This window comes from Paecilomyces variotii (assembly GCF_004022145.1).
Source record: "Paecilomyces variotii strain CBS 101075 chromosome Unknown C8Q69scaffold_15, whole genome shotgun sequence".
Lineage (NCBI taxonomy): Eukaryota > Fungi > Ascomycota > Eurotiomycetes > Eurotiales > Thermoascaceae > Paecilomyces > Paecilomyces variotii.
The window spans coordinates 385,346-404,191 of NW_021167154.1; the positions used below are offsets into that span (position 1 = coordinate 385,346).

General features: G+C 47.8%; 7 protein-coding genes across 7 annotated transcripts; 6 read left to right on the forward strand and 1 right to left on the reverse strand.

The window, feature by feature from the left end:
* Nucleotides 1–284: 284 nt before the first annotated feature.
* Nucleotides 285–2,203, forward strand: C8Q69DRAFT_488769 (sulfite oxidase; the record flags this gene model as incomplete). The annotated part of the gene is made up of 3 exons (XM_028632069.1): nucleotides 285–333; nucleotides 397–613; nucleotides 727–2,203. 3 exons carry the CDS (start codon nucleotides 285–287, stop codon nucleotides 2,201–2,203), a joined length of 1,743 nt encoding a protein of 580 aa, XP_028481632.1.
* Nucleotides 2,204–4,146: 1,943 nt separating this feature from the next.
* Nucleotides 4,147–5,090, forward strand: C8Q69DRAFT_480874 (hypothetical protein). The gene has a single exon (XM_028631552.1). The coding sequence runs from the start codon at nucleotides 4,380–4,382 to the stop codon at nucleotides 4,683–4,685; it is 306 nt and encodes a 101-aa protein (XP_028481633.1). The 5' UTR covers nucleotides 4,147–4,379; the 3' UTR covers nucleotides 4,686–5,090.
* On the forward strand, nucleotides 4,727–5,724 carry C8Q69DRAFT_448072 (hypothetical protein; the record flags this gene model as incomplete). The annotated part of the gene is made up of 4 exons (XM_028629268.1): nucleotides 4,727–4,845; nucleotides 4,912–5,182; nucleotides 5,251–5,459; nucleotides 5,535–5,724. 4 exons carry the CDS (start codon nucleotides 4,727–4,729, stop codon nucleotides 5,722–5,724), a joined length of 789 nt encoding a protein of 262 aa, XP_028481634.1.
* Nucleotides 5,725–7,219: 1,495 nt separating this feature from the next.
* Nucleotides 7,220–10,356, forward strand: C8Q69DRAFT_488770 (WD40-repeat-containing domain protein; the record flags this gene model as incomplete). The annotated part of the gene is made up of 8 exons (XM_028632070.1): nucleotides 7,220–7,504; nucleotides 7,790–7,971; nucleotides 8,005–8,838; nucleotides 8,911–9,005; nucleotides 9,064–9,467; nucleotides 9,523–10,003; nucleotides 10,051–10,198; nucleotides 10,251–10,356. The coding sequence occupies 8 exons, from the start codon at nucleotides 7,220–7,222 to the stop codon at nucleotides 10,354–10,356; spliced, it is 2,535 nt and encodes an 844-aa protein (XP_028481635.1).
* Nucleotides 10,357–11,316: 960 nt separating this feature from the next.
* Nucleotides 11,317–12,947, reverse strand: C8Q69DRAFT_114193 (putative eukaryotic translation initiation factor eIF-4A subunit). The gene is made up of 4 exons (XM_028625144.1): nucleotides 12,842–12,947; nucleotides 12,533–12,787; nucleotides 11,585–12,478; nucleotides 11,317–11,524 (listed from the first exon to the last, which is right to left on the reverse strand). The coding sequence occupies exons 1-4, from the start codon at nucleotides 12,870–12,872 to the stop codon at nucleotides 11,505–11,507; spliced, it is 1,200 nt and encodes a 399-aa protein (XP_028481636.1). The 5' UTR covers nucleotides 12,873–12,947; the 3' UTR covers nucleotides 11,317–11,504.
* A 126-nt stretch (nucleotides 12,948–13,073) lies between these two features.
* On the forward strand, nucleotides 13,074–15,013 carry C8Q69DRAFT_480887 (hypothetical protein). Its single transcript, XM_028631553.1, has 3 exons — nucleotides 13,074–13,218; nucleotides 13,285–14,675; nucleotides 14,737–15,013. Exons 1-3 carry the CDS (start codon nucleotides 13,129–13,131, stop codon nucleotides 14,759–14,761), a joined length of 1,506 nt encoding a protein of 501 aa, XP_028481637.1. The 5' UTR covers nucleotides 13,074–13,128; the 3' UTR covers nucleotides 14,762–15,013.
* Nucleotides 15,014–15,325: 312 nt separating this feature from the next.
* On the forward strand, nucleotides 15,326–18,726 carry C8Q69DRAFT_408428 (ATP dependent DNA ligase domain protein; the record flags this gene model as incomplete). The annotated part of the gene is made up of 2 exons (XM_028628194.1): nucleotides 15,326–16,476; nucleotides 16,527–18,726. 2 exons carry the CDS (start codon nucleotides 15,326–15,328, stop codon nucleotides 18,724–18,726), a joined length of 3,351 nt encoding a protein of 1,116 aa, XP_028481638.1.
* Between the last annotated feature and the right edge of the window lie 120 nt (nucleotides 18,727–18,846).

Below are 18,846 nucleotides of genomic sequence, written 5' to 3' on the forward strand. Positions count from 1 at the left end.
TGGCGATAAGACAATAATCCAAGCCACACGAAGCCTAAAGAATGCAGGATTTATGTTGAATTTTTTGATCGCTTGCTAATTATTACCCTCTTCGTTTTCGAAAACATTCCTTGGATTCTTGGATTTGAATTAAAATCACCCAGGAGCTGCTGTCGTGCGTGTGGACCTGCTTAACTACCTACCTACCTATCTACCTTATAAGACTCGATCGCTCCATATACACATCCATACATACATATGACATTAAAAAACACAACAGAGAAAAGAAAAAGGAGCCTGGCAAAATGGCACCCTCCAGCTATCCCCCCTCCTTCAGCGAAGCTACCGTCGCCGGTCCCTCAAACGTCATGCGCCAGGACACCAGGCCTATCGACAACTACTACTTACCCAAAATAGACGTCCCAGAGGCCTTCGATACGAGTAATCGCCCTGATGAATGGAAAATCGAGCAAGGAATGGCGGGGCATAAGCTGCCGATTCTCGATCAGACGGGGAGTGATACGATTCATATCTATCCGACCCATCCGCCGAGGAGGGTCAAGGATGAAGAAGCGATTAAATCCGTGGGGGATAGAGATAAGGTGTTCGCGAGGGAGTTGGAGGGATGGAAGGGGTACGTTATATGACTGACTTATCTGATTGATCCTCGTAGAAAGAAAAGAAAAACCGGATGGGATTGGAAGTTGCAATTCTCTCAAGCTGACGATTCTATGAATCCCTTTCTAGATATGTCGAATGGGAAAAGTACCCCGAAAAGAAGGCCAAAGCACACAAGATCTTGACGTCTCAGACCTTCACCCCGAGTCCAGAGTACATGTTCGGTCCCATCCCCGACACGAACCCCGTGCTCACGGGCGAGGATTTCAAACAATGGCATCATGCCATCGGTGGAGAGCTCGCCAGCGTTCCAGAGGATTCATGGAACACTGTCCTCCGTGAAAAACACCCTGATATGCTGCATCTGCTCCAGTTTCCGTATAACGGCGAGCCGCCCAAACGCCTTGTCACGTCCAAGGTCATCACGCCGAATCCGTTGCATTTCGTCCGAAATCACGGCGGTATCCCAATTATCGACAAGGATAAGTGGAATCTGACACTGGATGGATTGGTCAGTCATCCCCAGACGTATACCCTGGAGGACCTTAAGGATGAGCGCAAGTTCCCGCGCATGGAGAAGCTGGTCACGATGCAGTGTTCAGGGACGAGGCGTATTGAGCAGATTTCCCTGTATGGGGGTCAGGGAGATGAAGTGCCGCAGGCTCCGTGGGCTGAAGGAGCCATTGGCACGGCGCGCTATGTGGGTATTAGCTTGAAGAAAGTAATCAAGGACTGCGGTGGCCTGATCAAGCCTGCGAAGCACCTGGAATTTTACGGCGCAGAGACCTATGTCAAGGACTTGGAAGTCATGAATTACGTCGTCAGCGTCCCGTGGTCCAAGGTCAAAGCTAACGAGGTCATGCTCGCCTGGGAGATGAACGGTGAGCCATTGCCCAAGATCCATGGATATCCCCTGCGAGTCGTGGTGTTGGGATACATTGGCGCGCGGAGCGTGAAGTGGCTGTATCGCATCAAGGCCATTGAGAATCCATCCCGAGCTCCTGTCCAGAGCAGGGAGTATCTGTACTTCAACCAGCAGGTTGGAAAGTACAACCTACGGCCTACGGACGGCATCCAGATCCAAGAGATGCCCGTCAGTTCAGCCATCATGTCGCCCATCACCAAACAGGTTGTTATTCACAATGGTAAGATCCGATGCAAAGGCTGGGCCTATTCGGGTGGTGGCCGCTGGCCGGAGCGTGTCGAGTTATCAGCAGATGGCGGATTCACCTGGTACGATGTGCCACCCGAGAAACTCTCCAAGAAGGGTAAATGGCTGTGGCGCACCTGGGAGATCGACCTCCCCTGCGACGCGGAGGGCTGGATCGAAATCGTGTGCAGATGCTGGGACAACGCGCTGAACACGCAGCCGTTGAATGTGCGAGCAGCCTGGAATTGGGGTCTGCATGTCACGCATTCTGCGCATCGGATCAGTGTTTATAGCGTGAACAAGAGCAGACCGCTCACAAGGAAGCGTCTGGACAAGTATGATCAGTTGGGGATCCCTCTGGCACCACTCACACGCTATGAAATCATCCAGAGCCAGACTCCGGAGGAATATGAGGAGTATTGGAGGACTCACGAGCCGCGGGATGTGGACGAGTGAGATGTTTGTTTTGTCTTTCGGTGTTGTTGTTAACAAGACAATTATTTAATAGTGATTTCCATTCTACTCTTACCTCGAGTAATATTATTATGGGTGATTTTATTTTTATTTTTGTTTTTATTTTTTCTTCGCCTGAGTTATTGCATCTTGCGTTTTTATGATTCTACAAAATCTCTGGTCCATCTGTTCTCCAATATACAATATAGCAGGCACCAGATCAATTTGCAGTATAAGGCGCATGCCGGCTAAACAGTAACAAGAGCCCCGGATCATATCTCTGCTTCTTTTACTAACATGTGCTTTTTCATGCGGAGAACTGCCAGTATCATACCTCGTTTTCATACTCGGAATGTCGTAGCACTAGTGTGACGTCATGGCAATCTGCTACGGGTGCTACGGGTAATTAAACAGGTACTATAACTGGGATACTCGGGTACTATAGCTGGGATACTCATTGAGGATGCAAGAAGATGAAATTTTCTGAATTGTATTATAATATTAGGTAGATATTTTTGCCAAGTTGAACCGACAATAGAGCGAAAGGTTGTCCTGGGTTGACGCGGAAGGAACTCATGACGGCATATAGTCGACTTCGTTTGTCAGTGGCAACTGCATTTACTTCTATAAGAACAGAGCGCAGGTCAGCCATCATATCTGCGGCCTTTAACGAGGACCAGCTTTCAATCCTGTCCGGAGGAGATACGTACTCCGCAGCTCTTGCAGGTACAGTTATTGCCACACGAGCAATTCTGGGGACCGCTGCAGTTACACTGTTGTCCGCAACCGCAAGCCATGGTGGGATTGGGAGTTCAAATGATCAAGATATATATAGAATCTTTGAGATCGATGATGGTTTGGTAGCTCGAGTATTGCGTGCTTGAAGCTGAATGTTAGATCAGCGAGGACCTTCTGAGAGCCCTTATTTATATTCGACCGGGAGCGCCACTTCAGACGCTTTGCTTGGCTCGGCGGCATCACCATGGCGTCAGGACCGTAGAAGTTGTCATCCCTACGTGGCGTGGATACAGAGAGAACGAACGCGGATGCCATGGATTTTTCTATGTGGTCTTCACTTTTAGATTTATTATGGCGTATTTTGTATTCATTGGAGGCGACTCTAGCAGTCGAGGAAATTGTTTCCTATTGGCTGGGGACTTTAGCTTCATATCTATCCTCTTCGCTACGCATAAACAGTAAGAAAGTCGCTATTTCTTCATATTAATAGGTATGCGGAGAATGTTACTCTTTGCCGTCTATTATTGATGTCTTGCGTATTGGATAGATATCTTCCGAATGAACGGATACTTCACTCCATTTCCTGTCGTTTTGAGAGATTACATGCTGTTGTCTTTGAATTGCGCATAATACAAGACAAAGCCTTTGGATGCGTCTCGAATATAAGAAAAGGTGATTAGGATGTCGTGCCAGAGGTATCTGCACTTGCTTTCTTGGTTAAGTAAGGAGCATGAGCACATGTTCTTCCGCTATATAGCATCATCAACGCCGTCTTCATCCACTGTTATTATGAGTTATTTCTGCGTACTGGAACCTATTGAACCGTCTCGCCAGTAACGCTTAGACCCTTGAATTATCGATTGGAGCCCTTTGTCTCCTAGACTCTTTGCCTAAATAGGAAGCGGCCTGCCGACTCAGCACATCCTACTTCCTAGTCACTAGGAGAAGCTCGAAGTCTTTCTAACTGACTGTGCGTGAGGCTAAGCCGTGAAGGTTCCTATCCAAGATTCCATGGTAGGTAGGTACCTACTTAAGTATCTAGGTATCCTACTAGGTCCACAGGCCTAAAATATCATGTTGTGTTAGGTAGTTAAGAGAAGTTACGTGATCCTGAATTCAGTTACAGTACATAATAAGAGTCTTATTGTGAATAGATACTTTATATGTTCTATATATGTCAATGTCAAGTCTATAATCATTAATAATGCTTGGTATCTAGACAACTATCCTAATGATGCCTTTGAGACCAAGTGATGGAAATGAAGCTGATATAACTAACAGCAGTCCTAAAATTAACTAGCTTAGTCTACCACAAACTGGTACTGGATAATACGACATATCTACAACACAGTACACCCACTTACATTCATCCACTTTCTTATCTCTTAACTGAACCATTTTCTTCTTCAGTCACGCCCATCCATCTCGATTTGACTCCACTATGGAGTCTATTCATGATGACCAGATACTAAAACGAGCTCTCCTAAGGGACAAGTACACCCAGGTGGTGTCAAACCTACTCAAGGAACTGAACTCCCAGGCAAAGACAGCTTATGCACATGATGAGCTCACTAATCTTGGGGTTTCTCTTGGATGCTTCGACCCGTCCGATCATATATTCCTCGATTCCAAAGCGTGCCTTTTCAAGCCTCTGTCCTTGAAGGAGTTCAAAGAGTACTCTCTTCTCGAATCCGAATTGAATCAAGGCGCTTGTAGATACTATTACTTGCGATTTGATAAGATATAGACGACCCCGCGAAGGAAAAAAATGCATCCTCTTCCAGTATTATGTGGGATAGAGCAAATCAAATTTTCGAATACTTAGATACCGGTTACACCAGCTTGCGTAAGAAGAGCGTTGACAATCTTGACTTTTTCGACGAAGTCTCTGGATGGGACCAGATCAAGTAAGCTAGAATCGAATTATCTGCAAGATAGATATATTATACTGATACACAGGTTTAATAACGCAGACATGATAATTCGTTTCTCGATGGAGGAAAGGGACTATTGCTTGGCCTTCGCGAGGGCAGAGATATTCCAAGATGGGGTTGTAAGGCTGAGCGCGAATGGCAGGAAGACTATGAAGACCCAAGGACAATTCGCCCACATATAATGCTCATCATTTGCACTGGAGCGGAGGCCAAAGATAATGAATTACTTTTTGGCGAGCTAGGGCCTATCGCGCAAGCAATCCGAAACCGTCTAAGGCAGAAGGAATTTGAGAAGACATCCCTCTTCCCGGTATATTTTAACTAATTTTCCTTCTTCAGACCAGCATATATGCTAATCATCTACTCTAAACTCGATAGGTGCTGGCCGTTTCGCTTTTTGGGCCACGACATGGGCGTCTCCTACAAGCCAATTTCAACAATTCCAGTATCCTAGAAGTCCGTTCCTCGCCTATCTACAGCTTCATACGCAAAGACAGCGCACCATTCGAGCTTTTTCTTCGCTACTATGCCTGTGAACCTCTGGATGGTCCAGAGTATGAGTTCAGCGACGATACCCAGACCCATCAGTATGTTTCCCCACAACCCGGATCCGACATTGAAAACATACCCCCCCAAGGAAAGCGATACTTCATCTGCTGAAGAACCATAAAACCGACATGTTCCTATGCTGATAAGAAGAAGTTCCACAAGGCAGGACCGACGAAAGGACCTTGCGTTCCGTTTGCGACCGAGACAGTTATGGGGATAGCCGACAACTGCTTTGCAATAAGTGTCTCGATTGCAATTGTGGATATCAGCGATCTAAGTATTTCGGGCATTAAATTGGACTGAACCAAGTATCTGAGCATTTCTGGCGATGTTCGTTCAATAGGACCATGTACCCAAGAATAGTTCATAATCACATCTTTTCAACCCAGTGGATGAAGACAGTGTTTGTGATGCCATTTATTTAAAGAAAATACTCCTATCTTATCTTCAAGACACGTCTAAAGGCCTTGTATTTTGCGTAGTTCGAAGACAATCGATACTAGTGGCTCGTGTCAATAAAGTTATCGTGTAGTATGAATGAATCCAGACTCATATTCCTCCGAATTACCCGCCTTCATCCCAAATGGGCCTTGCTGGGTTAGAATATTTACATTAATACCTATAGCTAGTTAGGTAGTTAGTATATCAGTAGATTATAAATTAGCATCACCCCTTCCCCATCAGGATTATATCTAAACATTTCACTCCATGGACCCACCCCCTCGAAATAATATATAAATTGTTAGAGGTCCAGGTAGAGTCTCGACAAACCAGGAGTTCTCCTTTTTGGTCGAGTGGCAGAAAGCCATCATAAATCAATAACATATCCGTGGTATCGATTCTACATATAACTCTATTTGGACCGGATTTGCTGCGTAAAATATTTTTCATCCTCGAGGTTTCCCATATAAGATCTGCAAGAGCCGGAACAGCGACATCCCCGTTAATTGATACCCAACTCTGCAGTAAAGTTGGACAACACTGGGTGGGTACAAGTTGTTCAACCTGGAGTATGCCACATATTGCGGGGGCCCAACAGTCATGCTAGGAAAACAGCAAGTCATCTGCAAGTGGCTTTCCTTTTCGGCGGACACCCTCGGGAGATGATGTCCAGCTGGCCTTGGCCGTTTCAGGCAAGGTCACCACCCAACCTTAGATTTGATACCGGTTGCTCTCAGATGATGTGTTGGAACGGGCCGGTTGGTTGGACAGGATAGGATAAGTAGTCACCGTGGACAAAACATGTTCTGGGGCTCCCTGGGTACTTAGCATTCTTGTCATCGCAGTAGAATGGGATATGTGTGTCAAAAGAAGTCACCGGCTGACCGGAATATTATTACTGTACTCAAAAGGGTAATCAGCAGCGTACCAAGGCACTTTAGTCAACAATTTATCGACTGCTGATCAGATGATTAAATTAACATTCGTGGATGAGACCTTTTAAGACGCGGATCTTCCCGACAAGTCATCCATTCACGGGGCATGTCAGTCAGAGATGGACTGCTATCTTGTTGTACCTGGAATGCGCCAGCGATGTGTTCCTTTATTGTACTCCTCAAAAGAAGACGGTTTCCTTGATAACGATAAGCGGATGGTTGGCGTCACGGCCATGTTATCGCTGACGATCTGGTGCCGTAGGTTGGCGGTGTTTGGTCTGCTTTTATTTAATAGTACTCTGGAGAAGAAACTGCTTGCCCCAGGCAGAAGTGATAGTGTACAATATGAGGAAGGATATTCATCCAGCTGAAGCAACTGGGATTATATAAATATTTTCTGTGGGAGATTTCGTAGATTCAGGATGTTAGAAGTCTCCCGGGTGTCGCAGAGAGGATTATTACTTACAGTTTCGCCCCACGGCCACGGGGGAGTAATAATAAGTTACGCTGGGCGGCCGTACTCTAGGCCAACCACCGACGACTTCGGTGCTCGACTTTCGCTGCTTAACACACCTTTATCGACCCCCTCGTCCTGCTCACTACCGTATCCTACCCCTACGCTCAGCTCCATTCCTTTGATAGTGTACCGCATTGGAGCTTCTGGCCTCTCTTTCGAGCCGTTTGTGTCGTTGTTGCCACTAAATCCCGTCCGTCATCGCCCGCCAGCTTCCTACGCCCAGACGACAGCTCAACTTGCGTCAGATCTCCAGGGAGATAAGCCGCGAAACGAGCACGACCAAAACTGCATACAGAGCTTCAGCTGGGAGGGAGAATCCTGGATAGTTACCTCAGGGAGTGCTGTTATCTCTTTGGACCTCATCGAGAATTGACCGATTCTTGAACTGTGACTGGATCCCGCACGTGGGACATCGCTGCGGCGTTAGCAGACATCCCACGACTGCTTCAGGCCTGCTCACCTGGTTCTCTCACAGAGCCAGGACGAAGGGCAGGTCTCCGTCTTCGATCTGGCAAACTCTTCCCCGTATATACCCACCTCAGCCGCCTCCGACCGCCCTCATCTTCCTATCACCATAGATTCTGCTGCGTCTCCTCGTCAAAGAGACGCCCAGGACTCAGCTGCAGCTCCCGCTTCTTCAACGGAACGTGGTGTCGAGTCTGAGTCTCTACGAACTACTGTCGACAGTAGATATACTGTTTCATCTGATTCACGGTCGTTACGAACTTCCAACCGCCGCCGTCGCCGCCGTTCATCACCCGACCCCTCGGACAATACCACTGCGGGGGAAGGAAGCTTACAGTGGGAGCAAGACAGAAGCGGGGCTGCTTCTGAAGAATACAATATCAATCAACAATATTCCCGTGAAGAGGGGCGTTCGCGGTCTCCCAAGCGCAGGCGTTTGGCAAATATGCGACCCGATGGTGAAGTATCGACAAATTCGAATGGCTTCTCACAGACGTCCAACGGCCTCGCAGCATCACCACTAAGCAAGTCCTCCATCTCGAGCTCTCTGAATGGCCGCTCACTGTCTCGAAACACATCGAACGGACAACCGCAAGCGAACGGATCATCTAAAAAGTCTTCAAGTGCACCGTCATATTTTGGTCATGATCGGGAGGAGGTGACAAGAATTCTAATTCAGAGTTTATACGATCTGGGCTACAATGAATCTGCCGATACATTGACTCGAGAAAGTGGTTATCAACTGGAAAGTCCTGCTGTAGCTGCCTTCAGGAGTGCAATTCTGGATGGACAGTGGACAGACGCCGAGAACATATTGATCCGCTCTTTCCGCCGTGACGGTAGCAGTGGTGCTGTAGGTGATAGTGATGGCCAGATTCAGAATGAACCAAGACTAGTCTTGGCGGAGAATGCAGACAAGAACGAAATGTTGTTTTGCCTCCGGCAACAAAAGTTTCTCGAGCTATTGGAAGCGCGGGATCTTGGTGCAGCATTAATGGTCCTTCGTCAAGAGCTGACACCACTCAATTATAATATCCCCCAGCTCCACGCTCTTTCAAGGTGAGATTAGATTCGATGGGTCTGTCGTCACTCTTGCCTTAGGAGCGTATACTAAGCGGTCTTTTCATATAGTCTCCTCATGTGCCCCGCCGAGCATTTGCATGAACAAGCCGGTTGGGACGGACCTTTGGGTCCCTCTCGAGAACGATTATTGTCGGAATTATCAAGTGAGTTTTATACCTTCAAAGTCAAGTGTTTCATCGCATAAATGCTAAGCAGCACCAGAGTCCATATCACCATCGGTTATGATACCGGACCACCGTCTCGCTGTGTTGTTGAACCATGTAAAGCAGAGCCAGATCAACCAGTGTCTCTATCACAATACTGCTGCGGCTCCCTCACTTTATTCCGATCATATGTGTGACAGGAATGATTTCCCGCTCCGCGCTACTATTGAGCTGAGCCAGCATTCCAACGAAGTCTGGTACTGTGAATTTTCTCATGATGGCACGAAACTAGCAACAGCAAGTCGAGATCACAGCGTCATAATCTACGATACTGCTACATTTACTGTTTTGCACAGATTCGTGGAGCACGAAGGGCCGGTAGCTCATGTGAGTTGGAGTCCAGATGACACAAAATTAATTGCGTGCTCTCAGGACAAAAAGGCTCGAGTATGGAATGTAGAGGTAGGTGTCACCATTGCCCCTATTTCTGAACGCAAAGCTTACGGTTCCTTTGTAGACGGGACTCCTTCTTCTCACCATCGACCACCACAGCGAGCCAGTAACAGCGGCAGCTTGGGCTGCAGATGGACAGTCTTTTGTAACAGCATCTCTTGATCTCACGTCGTCGCTTTGTCACTGGAGTATTGGAGGTGATCCATTGTACAGGTGGCCTGGGGCTTTCCGAGTCCAAGACTGTGCCATAACGCCAGATGGGAGACGGTTAATTGCGGCTGATGTCGATAAGAGAGTCCATGTTTACAACTTCTCAACACACGAAGAAGACTATTGCTTATCTTTGAAGAGCAAGCCAACATCTGTCACTGTTAGTCATGACTCGAGGTATATGCTGGTCAACCTCGCGGAGGGGCAGATACAACTTATCGATATTGAGACCACGGACGTTATACGACGGTTCCGAGGGCAGAAGCAAGGCGAGTATGTTATCCGAAGTACTTTCGGCGGTGCGGCGGAAAATTTCGTTGTCAGTGGTAGTGAAGGTAAAATATTTAATCTTCCAGTTTCTCCATGTTCTAACTTGGTGCAGACGCTCGAATATACATTTGGCACAAAGAAAATAGTACCCTCGTGGAGACATTAGAGGGTCACTTGTCCGGTTGTGTCAATGCAATCTCGTGGAACCCCGCCGATCCCGGCATGTTTGCCTCCGCCGGCGACGACCGAATAGTTCGAATGTATGTTAGCCATGTCTCCATCTAACGATCCTTCAGTATTAACACGATTTAGCTGGACACGGGAACCTCCGAGTGACGCAGCAGCAGGGAAACGCAGAATACCTTCGTCAAACGGGTTTGCGCGTACAAGCGCGTTGCGATCGACGACGAGTCTTTAACCCGGAAACACTCATAATCAAGTCATTCCATGTAGCTTCGTTCTGCCGTCTTGCATCATCCGGAGAGAATCATACCCAAGATTTCTTCTTTTTCCCTGAAAACATCGGGTCTCTTCTGCATTTTAGACATATTTTCCTCATCTGTGACTTGGCCCCTTGCAATGTTCATGCGCATTTTTGAGAAAGACAGCGGAGTGGACCCTCTCTCATTTTGGCACACAAACATATCACACCCATTTCTAGGTCCTTGCATCACTGGTCATTGAACAAGTCTCACCATTTTTCATGTTGTTTGTTATGCGAATTGTTCATCATCGGGTCGTGGTGAAACTGGTTGCGAGGCTAACTTACGGTGGCGGAGTGCGGTCCTGTGTCTTGCTTTTCCCTTACTCCATTTACTCTGAGTATTTACCAGCAATTACGTCTGTTCGTATGTCTTTTTCTTTTAACCTCCGGTCTTTCATCGAAGATAAAATCGAGTAATGCATCGTCGTTCAGGTATACGTACGATATTAACTGGAAATGGTATCACGGCGAGAAGAAGTCTGCATGATTCATTACCACTTCAGTTATCTTCCACGCCGAACAGGATGAAAATAAAACAAAAGTCTCAATATATCATTTCTCTCATTCATACGGTAACTCATAATGGAGCTCTGATTAGGCTCTCAGAAACACGCCAAGTGGACGACTGATGTCCATAGTTCATGCCATTATTTGGAAAGTGAAAATTAACAATATCCCACTAGATAATTTGAAGAAAAGGCCGAAAGGCCCTTCGGTTTTGCTGTTTGATGGATATTGAAAAGCTATAGCTGTTGCGGCAAGAAAGCGAAAAGGTGGATGTTAGCTTTGCTGGTTTGGATTTGGAATGAGTTGTGATGATAGGAACGGGGAGACTCACCAATTTGGTATTTTTCCCATTTCCTCCACGCTTGTACCGGCCTTCCCTGTTGTTTCTTGTTTCTGGCTATGCTATGATGCAGCCAGAGAACGCAATGTAACCATCTCTGGCCCTAAGATGGATTTTATCCATTGCCCGCTTGATGCTAGTTGCCCAGGAGGATCCCGCTTTCGACACGGGAGACTAAGAAAAGGTCTTGTAACAGGTGAGGAGAAAGAACATTCCGTGCAATAAGAGTCCTCCATTAAGACAGCAGATCCGCGACTATGGATATGTTAGTTAAGAATGTACGGGGTAGCTGCACGTTTAATGAGGATGACTGACCATTCATAGGCATCTCATCAATCTGAGTAGAGTAGTACAACTCGATGTCTCGGAGGATTCTGACATCCTCGCTAGTGACGAAGTTGATGGCAACACCCTTCCGGCCGAATCGACCGCTTCGACCAATTCTGTGGATGTAGTTCTCACGGTTGCTGGGTAGGTCGTAGTTGATGACAAGCGATACCTGTTGCACGTCGATACCACGGGCCCAGACGTCGGTCGAAATGAGCACTCGAGAGTTGCCCTGTCTGAAGTCCTGCATAATACTGTCACGTTCCTTCTGCGGCATCTCTCCGTGCATGCTGGAGACAGTGAAGTTTGCCTCGCGCATCTTGTCGGTAAGCCAGTCGACCTTGCGGCGAGTGTTGCAGAAAATAACGGCTTGAGTGATCGTCAAAGTGTCGTAAAGATCACAAAGAGTATCAAACTTCCACTCCTCCTTCTCGACAGCAATGAAGTACTGCTTGAGACCTTCGAGTGTCAACTCATCACGCTTGACCAGAATGCGCACTGGATCCGTCATGAATTTGGTCGTCATATCAAGGACGTCGTAAGGTAAAGTAGCGGAGACAACGACAACCTGAGTTGCAGGAGGCAGGTAACGGTACACATCATAGATCTGCTCACGGAAACCACGGTTCAAGAGTTCGTCTGCCTCATCGAGGACTAGCATCTTGATGTTGCGAGTGCGCAGGTGGCGGCGACGGATCATATCTGCAACTCTTCCGGGGGTTCCAGAGACGACATGTTGTCCATATTCAAGCTTTCGAATATCCTCACCGACATTAGTTCCACCGATACAGGCGTGGCATTGGACGTTCATGTAGTCTCCCAAAGCCATCACGACGGACTGAATCTGGGTAGCAAGTTCGCGGGTAGGAGATAAGACGAGAGCTACAGTTTCGATAAGTATACACTATACATGCAGAGTCGCAAGATATCTCTTACCTTGAGTCTCACGGACAACGGTGTCAATGACTTGCAGGATACTAATTGAGAAAGTCGCCGTTTTACCGGTACCAGACTGTGCTTGCGCAATAGTATCGCGACCCTTGCAAATCTGAACGATTGCGCGAGACTGGACAGCGGATGGCGATTCATAACCATACGCATAGATACCGCGTAGTAGGTTCTCCTTCAAGTGCATGTCCTCGAAGGTCGGAGCAACCGTGACCTCCTTGGAGGTCGTAAACTCCATCCTATCTATACCAAATGTCAGCCTTGAACTGCAAATGGGCACGACCACCAGTAGCTTACCATCAGCCTTGCGATCAATACCGTCCGCCATCTTGAAAGTGCTTAAGTAACGGTAAAGAGGAGGAGAAAAGATCTGTTAATGAGATAATGGTATCAAGTGAGCTGTTCGTTTCTCCAGAACTCCTCGCGACGACTTTTTGTCTGGTCCGAGCGCCACCCGCTATCGTCACGTGAGAAGCTTTCTCGGAAAAGCTGTCGCGCAGGTCGCCCGGTAAGTGGCTACTTGCGATCTCTAAGCACGAACAATCCAGTTGCGCAGCAAGATCTCAACTGGCCTATTGTTCATCATGTTACTGGAAGATCAAAGATTCATCCACGAGGATTTGGAGAGGCTCGAGCAGGGGATCAGCGATCGCGTTTCTGAAGAACCCCGAAACGTACGTTGTTGCTTAACATCAACCTCAACATAACCTTCAAATTTGCTAACAGTTTCTGAGCAATAGATTCGGGAACGCTTGAATCGCGACCACGAAATCGCCGGCTTTTTAACGCGCATTGAGGAGCAGTCGCAAAGACTCCTCGACATCTACAAAGATGCAGAAGGACTGAGAGAGAAAGAGATACAGGCTATCTCAACGGGTGATCCATTCGAAGAGTTCTACAAGCGTCTGGACGAGATCAAGGACTTCCACAGACGATACCCGAACGAGCCAGTGGAAAATTTGGAACGGGCTTACAAGAGGCGGCAACCAGGAGAAGAAAATGGGTTCGGGTCTGGGGTTGAGAACATGTTCACTGGAGAAGAAGCCTTTGGTCAGTTTCTGGATCTGACTGAAAACCACGAGGAATACCTAAATTTGCCGGGCGTTAAGCGTCTTACTTATATACAATACCTCGACGTGTTCGATGCTTTTACTCCGCCGAAGCTCCCCGTCAAACGAAGCAACAAAGTGTCAGATAGGTACTTTAAGTACGTGGGCGGCCTGGCAAGTTACTTGGAGAGTTTTATTAAGCGAGTGCGCCCCCTTCAGGACCTCGACAAGCTTTTTGCCAGCTTTGATGAGGAGTTTGACAAGCAATGGAATGCCAACGAGATTCCTGGTTGGGGCGAAGAGAAGCCAGCGGATGGCGCCCAGGGACCGAAGACCGAAGGCACTGGAGAAGGAATATGGTGCGCAGATTGCGAAAAGGAGTTTAAGAACGAGAACGTCTACAGAAATCACCTCACTGGCAAGAAACACATTCGAGCAGCAGAGGCTCGAAAGTCTCAAGGACCCGGCGACGCAAAGGTTGTCTCTAGTGGTGTTGTAAACTCTGCCGCGCAGAGATTGAAAGAGAGGGCAATTGCGGAGCGTGAGCACCGTATCCGGTCCTTGGCCCAGGCTCTCGACTCGGAGCGACAAGCGACACGAGTCAATGTGGAGCGGAAGCAAGGTATGACCGAGCGTGAGCGCCAGATGGAACTCGAAGCTTTGTTCGCAGAGTCGGAGCAAACTGGGCGTCGAGAAGACGAGTCAGACGAGGAAGCTGATGAGAAGATTTATAACCCCCTGAAGTTACCGCTGGCTTGGGATGGCAAACCCATTCCTTACTGGCTCTATAAGCTCCATGGTCTTGGGGTCGAGTTTCCCTGCGAGATTTGTGGAAATTTCGTATACATGGGTCGACGTGCCTTCGACAAGCATTTCTCAGAAGCTCGACACATCTATGGGCTCAAATGTCTTGGAATCACATCGCAGACCAATCTTTTCCGCGAGATTACTAGGATCGAAGATGCTATTCAGTTGTGGGAGAAGCTAGAACAGAATCGAAAGAAAGAAAGAGACTCCCGTGAGAATGTGGTACAAATGGAAGATGCTGAAGGCAATGTCATGCCTGAAAGAATCTATCTTGAGTATGTTGTCCTCTTTCTTACCTTATATCTTTTGCCACGTGTCATGCTAACTAGATTGCAGTCTTCAGAAGCAAGGTATTCTTTGAGAGACGACTCCCTCTCCGCTTTCAACCGTGTAAGCTGTGTTTACTGTTGGCGGATATGGATCTTAGGCACTGGGACGGAGTTTGGCGATCATGGTCTTTGGACAAGGTGGCGCTTGTCATGCTGCGCACTGAAAGCATGTTACGATTGCGACCAACGCAGTCGCCTTTTCAGTAATGTATTCTATCTACTTACATGAATGCAGAAATGCTGCTATCCCGAAATTAGACAGCTACAAAAATGATCTAGACCGGCGTGAATATTGATATTACCGCTATATAAGTGTAAATGAGCGCACGTGACCAGGCGTTCCATGGACGCGTCTCCGTCTGGCCCTAATAAAGTCTCGCGTCTGCCGTGTCCCGCACCATTCTCCTGGAAACCCTCACTGTTAACAGAAAATATCAAGTGTCCAAGGCCTTCCTAAGTTCTCTTAGTGTCTATATATATATCTTGTTCCAGCCTTGGGTGTTGTGTGCACCTCATTTGAATCAACATATTGTATTCGTCAGGTCACGCAGCTAGAACAGCCGCAGAGCATACATTGGTCGTGCCGAGAGCATGGAATGGGATTCAAATTCTCTTTCTTGTGCGACTTACTCTCCGACCTCGAAGCTAACAGGATAGTGAAGGCGTCCACTGCAGCACGAAGCAGAGACCCCGATATTTCGACTATAGATTCCTGGTTCAAGCTTCACCGTAGACAGATCGCTGAGAAGGACACGGATCTTTTGGCCCTCCTTTCCTGTTTCTTTCCAGAGAAACGAACGGACAGAGTCTACTGGCTCCAAGATGCCTCGCTGGCGAGAGTCATTGCTCGATGCCTTCTATTAGGTGTCTCGAGAAAAGAAGAGCTCGACAGCTGGAGAGCCAGCGGAGGCAGTGACCTCGGCCAATGTGTTGAGAACGTGATGCGGCAAGCTGAAAATTATGTCCCAAATGGCCGGGAACTCACACTGGAAGAAATCGATGCTGCTATGGACAAGCTTGCCTCCAGATGTCGGTTTTCTGGGCCCCGACTACGCAGACAGCACACAGCAGTCGACGTTGAGGACACACTTGGACCCCTCTATCGGAGGGTGAGCAGTAGGGATGCAAAATGGCTTACTCGCCTGATACTTAAGTCTTATTGTCCGGTCATGTTACCTGGAAAATTCATCCTGCATAAGATCCATTTCCTCCTGCCTCACCTCCTTCTCCTACAGGATTCGTTCGAAGCCGCTGCGGGTATGCTAAGCACCAGTCCACTCAATTGCTTCCAGCCATGCCCAGAACCTGGAGTCGCTAGGTTACTGTGTGAAAACGCAATCCAGTATCTAATTCCACGGATCGGGATCAAGGTTGGCCGGCCTGACTTTTATAAAGCAAGAAGCATCAAACACTGTTGCCAGATGGTCGGCCGACGAAGAATGAGCGTCGAGCGAAAATACGATGGAGAGTATTGCCAAATCCATGTTGATCTTTCCCAGCAGCCAGACTGCATACAAATATTTTCTAAGAGTGGCAAGGACTCGACGATTGACCGAATTGGTATTCATAACGTGATCAAGCAATGTTTACGGATGGGACAGCGCGATTGCATTTTCTCGCGGCGATGCATTCTAGAAGGAGAATTACTTGTCTGGAGTGACAGGGAAGAAAAAATATTGGAGTTTCATAAACTAAGAAAACACATAACACGTTCTGGAGCGTTTATTGGAACGGATAGCGATTCACAGTGAGTCGTGCTTCGCCGCAAGACGTTTGAGTCCCGATTAACCGATTTAGGCCACGACCTTACGAACACTTAATGATCATGTTTTACGATGTCCTATTATATGACAATGATATCTGTCTGGCGTGGCCCCATCGGGAACGGAGACTTCTTCTTAAGAAGCTTATTGCACAGATACCAGGCCGGGCCGGAATTGCAGAGCAGGAAGTCATAGACTTCTCTCGTAGCGACAGCAAAAGCTGCCTTGAAAGGACCTTCGCTCGAGGGATAGCGCAGCGATGGGAGGGTTTTGTGCTCAAATGTTGCGACGAGCCCTACTTTCCGATACTTGCAACAGACATGGACCAGACGTTTGGACGCTGGATTAAACTCAAGAAAGACTATATACCAGGACTTGGTGACACCGTTGATCTTGTGCTTATCGGTGGGGGGTACAATTCCCGAGATGCTAGTGCTCTGAAGGGCATTCAAGGTTTACTATGGACTCATTTCCATGTCGGATGTCTTGAAAATAAGAATGCCGTCTCTCAATTTAACGCACTCCCTAAGTTCAGGATCGTTGATGTGATCGATCATCACTCCTTGAGTCAAAAGTTTATGCATCTTCTGAATTCTATCGGCCGATTTCGTGCTTGCGAACCGGACTCGAATTCTGCATTTATTGTGCAAAAAGGCCGTACAGACCTGCCCGACATGGATGCCGCCTTTAAGGTCCCGTTTGTAGTGGAATTGCTGGGAAGTGGGTTTGATAAGCCCTCGAATGCTTCATATTTCACGCTTCGCTTTCCACGGGTCCTAAAGATTCACGTTGATAGGGCCTTTGAGGAGACGGTTTCTTTTGCAGAGCTACAGGAGCTGGCAGAAAAGGCCCGCTCTGTCCCAACTGATGAGCTATTGCAGGAGACGGCCACCTGGAGGAAACGGGTGGAGCATAAAGATAACAGGTCAGAGTACATAGTTGACAGGTCTCAGGATACGACTGTGTCACGCTGCTCAACGCCTTCCGCGGCTTCTATCTCACCATCTTCCGTCTCACCGTCTTCCAGGCAGGTATTGAGCACTAGTCCAAGCTTCCCCCGCCATTCATTAGTTACACACAGCCCAGGCACTAGTCCTCTGTGTCAAAAGATACAAACAACATGGGAGCGCTCACGCGCGCGGCCTGTTATAAAGCGCCGTCTTTCCAGTGCTTTCCAAGATGTTTCTGAAGAGGGTCATCAGCGGAAGAACCAAAAAATATCTCATGCCTCCGAACAGGATATCGTCATTTTCACAGACAATAGTCAAGTCTCTCTACAGGCCCAGCAGACAACTCCTCTATCAAGTTGCGCTTTGACTTCCCTTGATAACATACAGCCACGGAAGGACAGTGCAGATTTAGGGAGCCGTGGTTCAATCATGATGGCATCGGTTCAGGATGAGAATTCAGTTTCACAGCGGGCTACTTCACATCAACTTCATGACAAGACGGAAGTAATCGAACGGAATAGATCCACTGTCGTACAGGAAACAGGAACAGTCAGTGTCCCACAGAATCCTGATAAAGCGATTCCCGTCAAGATTTGCCTCAGATCACCGCTCACTACGATTCCTATTTATATTGGTCGATCCCTCTCTTCAAACTTAGATGGGAGGAACCATATACCAGAAACACGAGAATGCCGAGTCACCTCCGATGCGTGCCACTTCATTGACGAACTAGTCAATACGAAGACCCGACAAGCTTTGACTAGATCGAACCCTGCTGCAGCTTCTGCGAATGTTGCGCTAGGGGTCGTTTTTGTCGACATCAACCGCCGGAAAAGGCTTCTTGATGAGATATCGACTATAAGCACCGAGCTTGCGACCCGCATATCGACCACCCAGCAGGAGGTACCTTCCAAAGGTCATCTCTTTGTGCTAGATTGGCGACTTCTGAAAGACAGAACAGACATCGAATCCAGCAGATTTTGTCTCAGACAGACATGGAAACAAATAGCTATGGATCACTTCCATTCATGCATCACATGGGACCACAATCTCAGCCCAGGGAATGTAGATAGACTCCAGGTTGAAGCACAGGGCCCGGCGGAACCGAGATACTCATTGGCCGGGCAAACAGGCATGGCTCCCGGAGGCGATAACAAGGTTAGCACTACTATCCACATGGCGTGGGATTGCACTATGCTACAAGGTCTCGGGGAGTTCCTCTCCATTGAGCCTCTAGTCCATGTAAATGGTGACCTCTATGTGGACACCAAGGCCTCTGTCTGAGACCTTAAATTGCAAAGTCGTCCAGCAGTGTCCATCATTGCTTTTCCACCAGAAAGCATCCATATACCCCTCCATTGTGCCTTTATCCACGTACCCTTTCATCCATTTGTTATACCCATT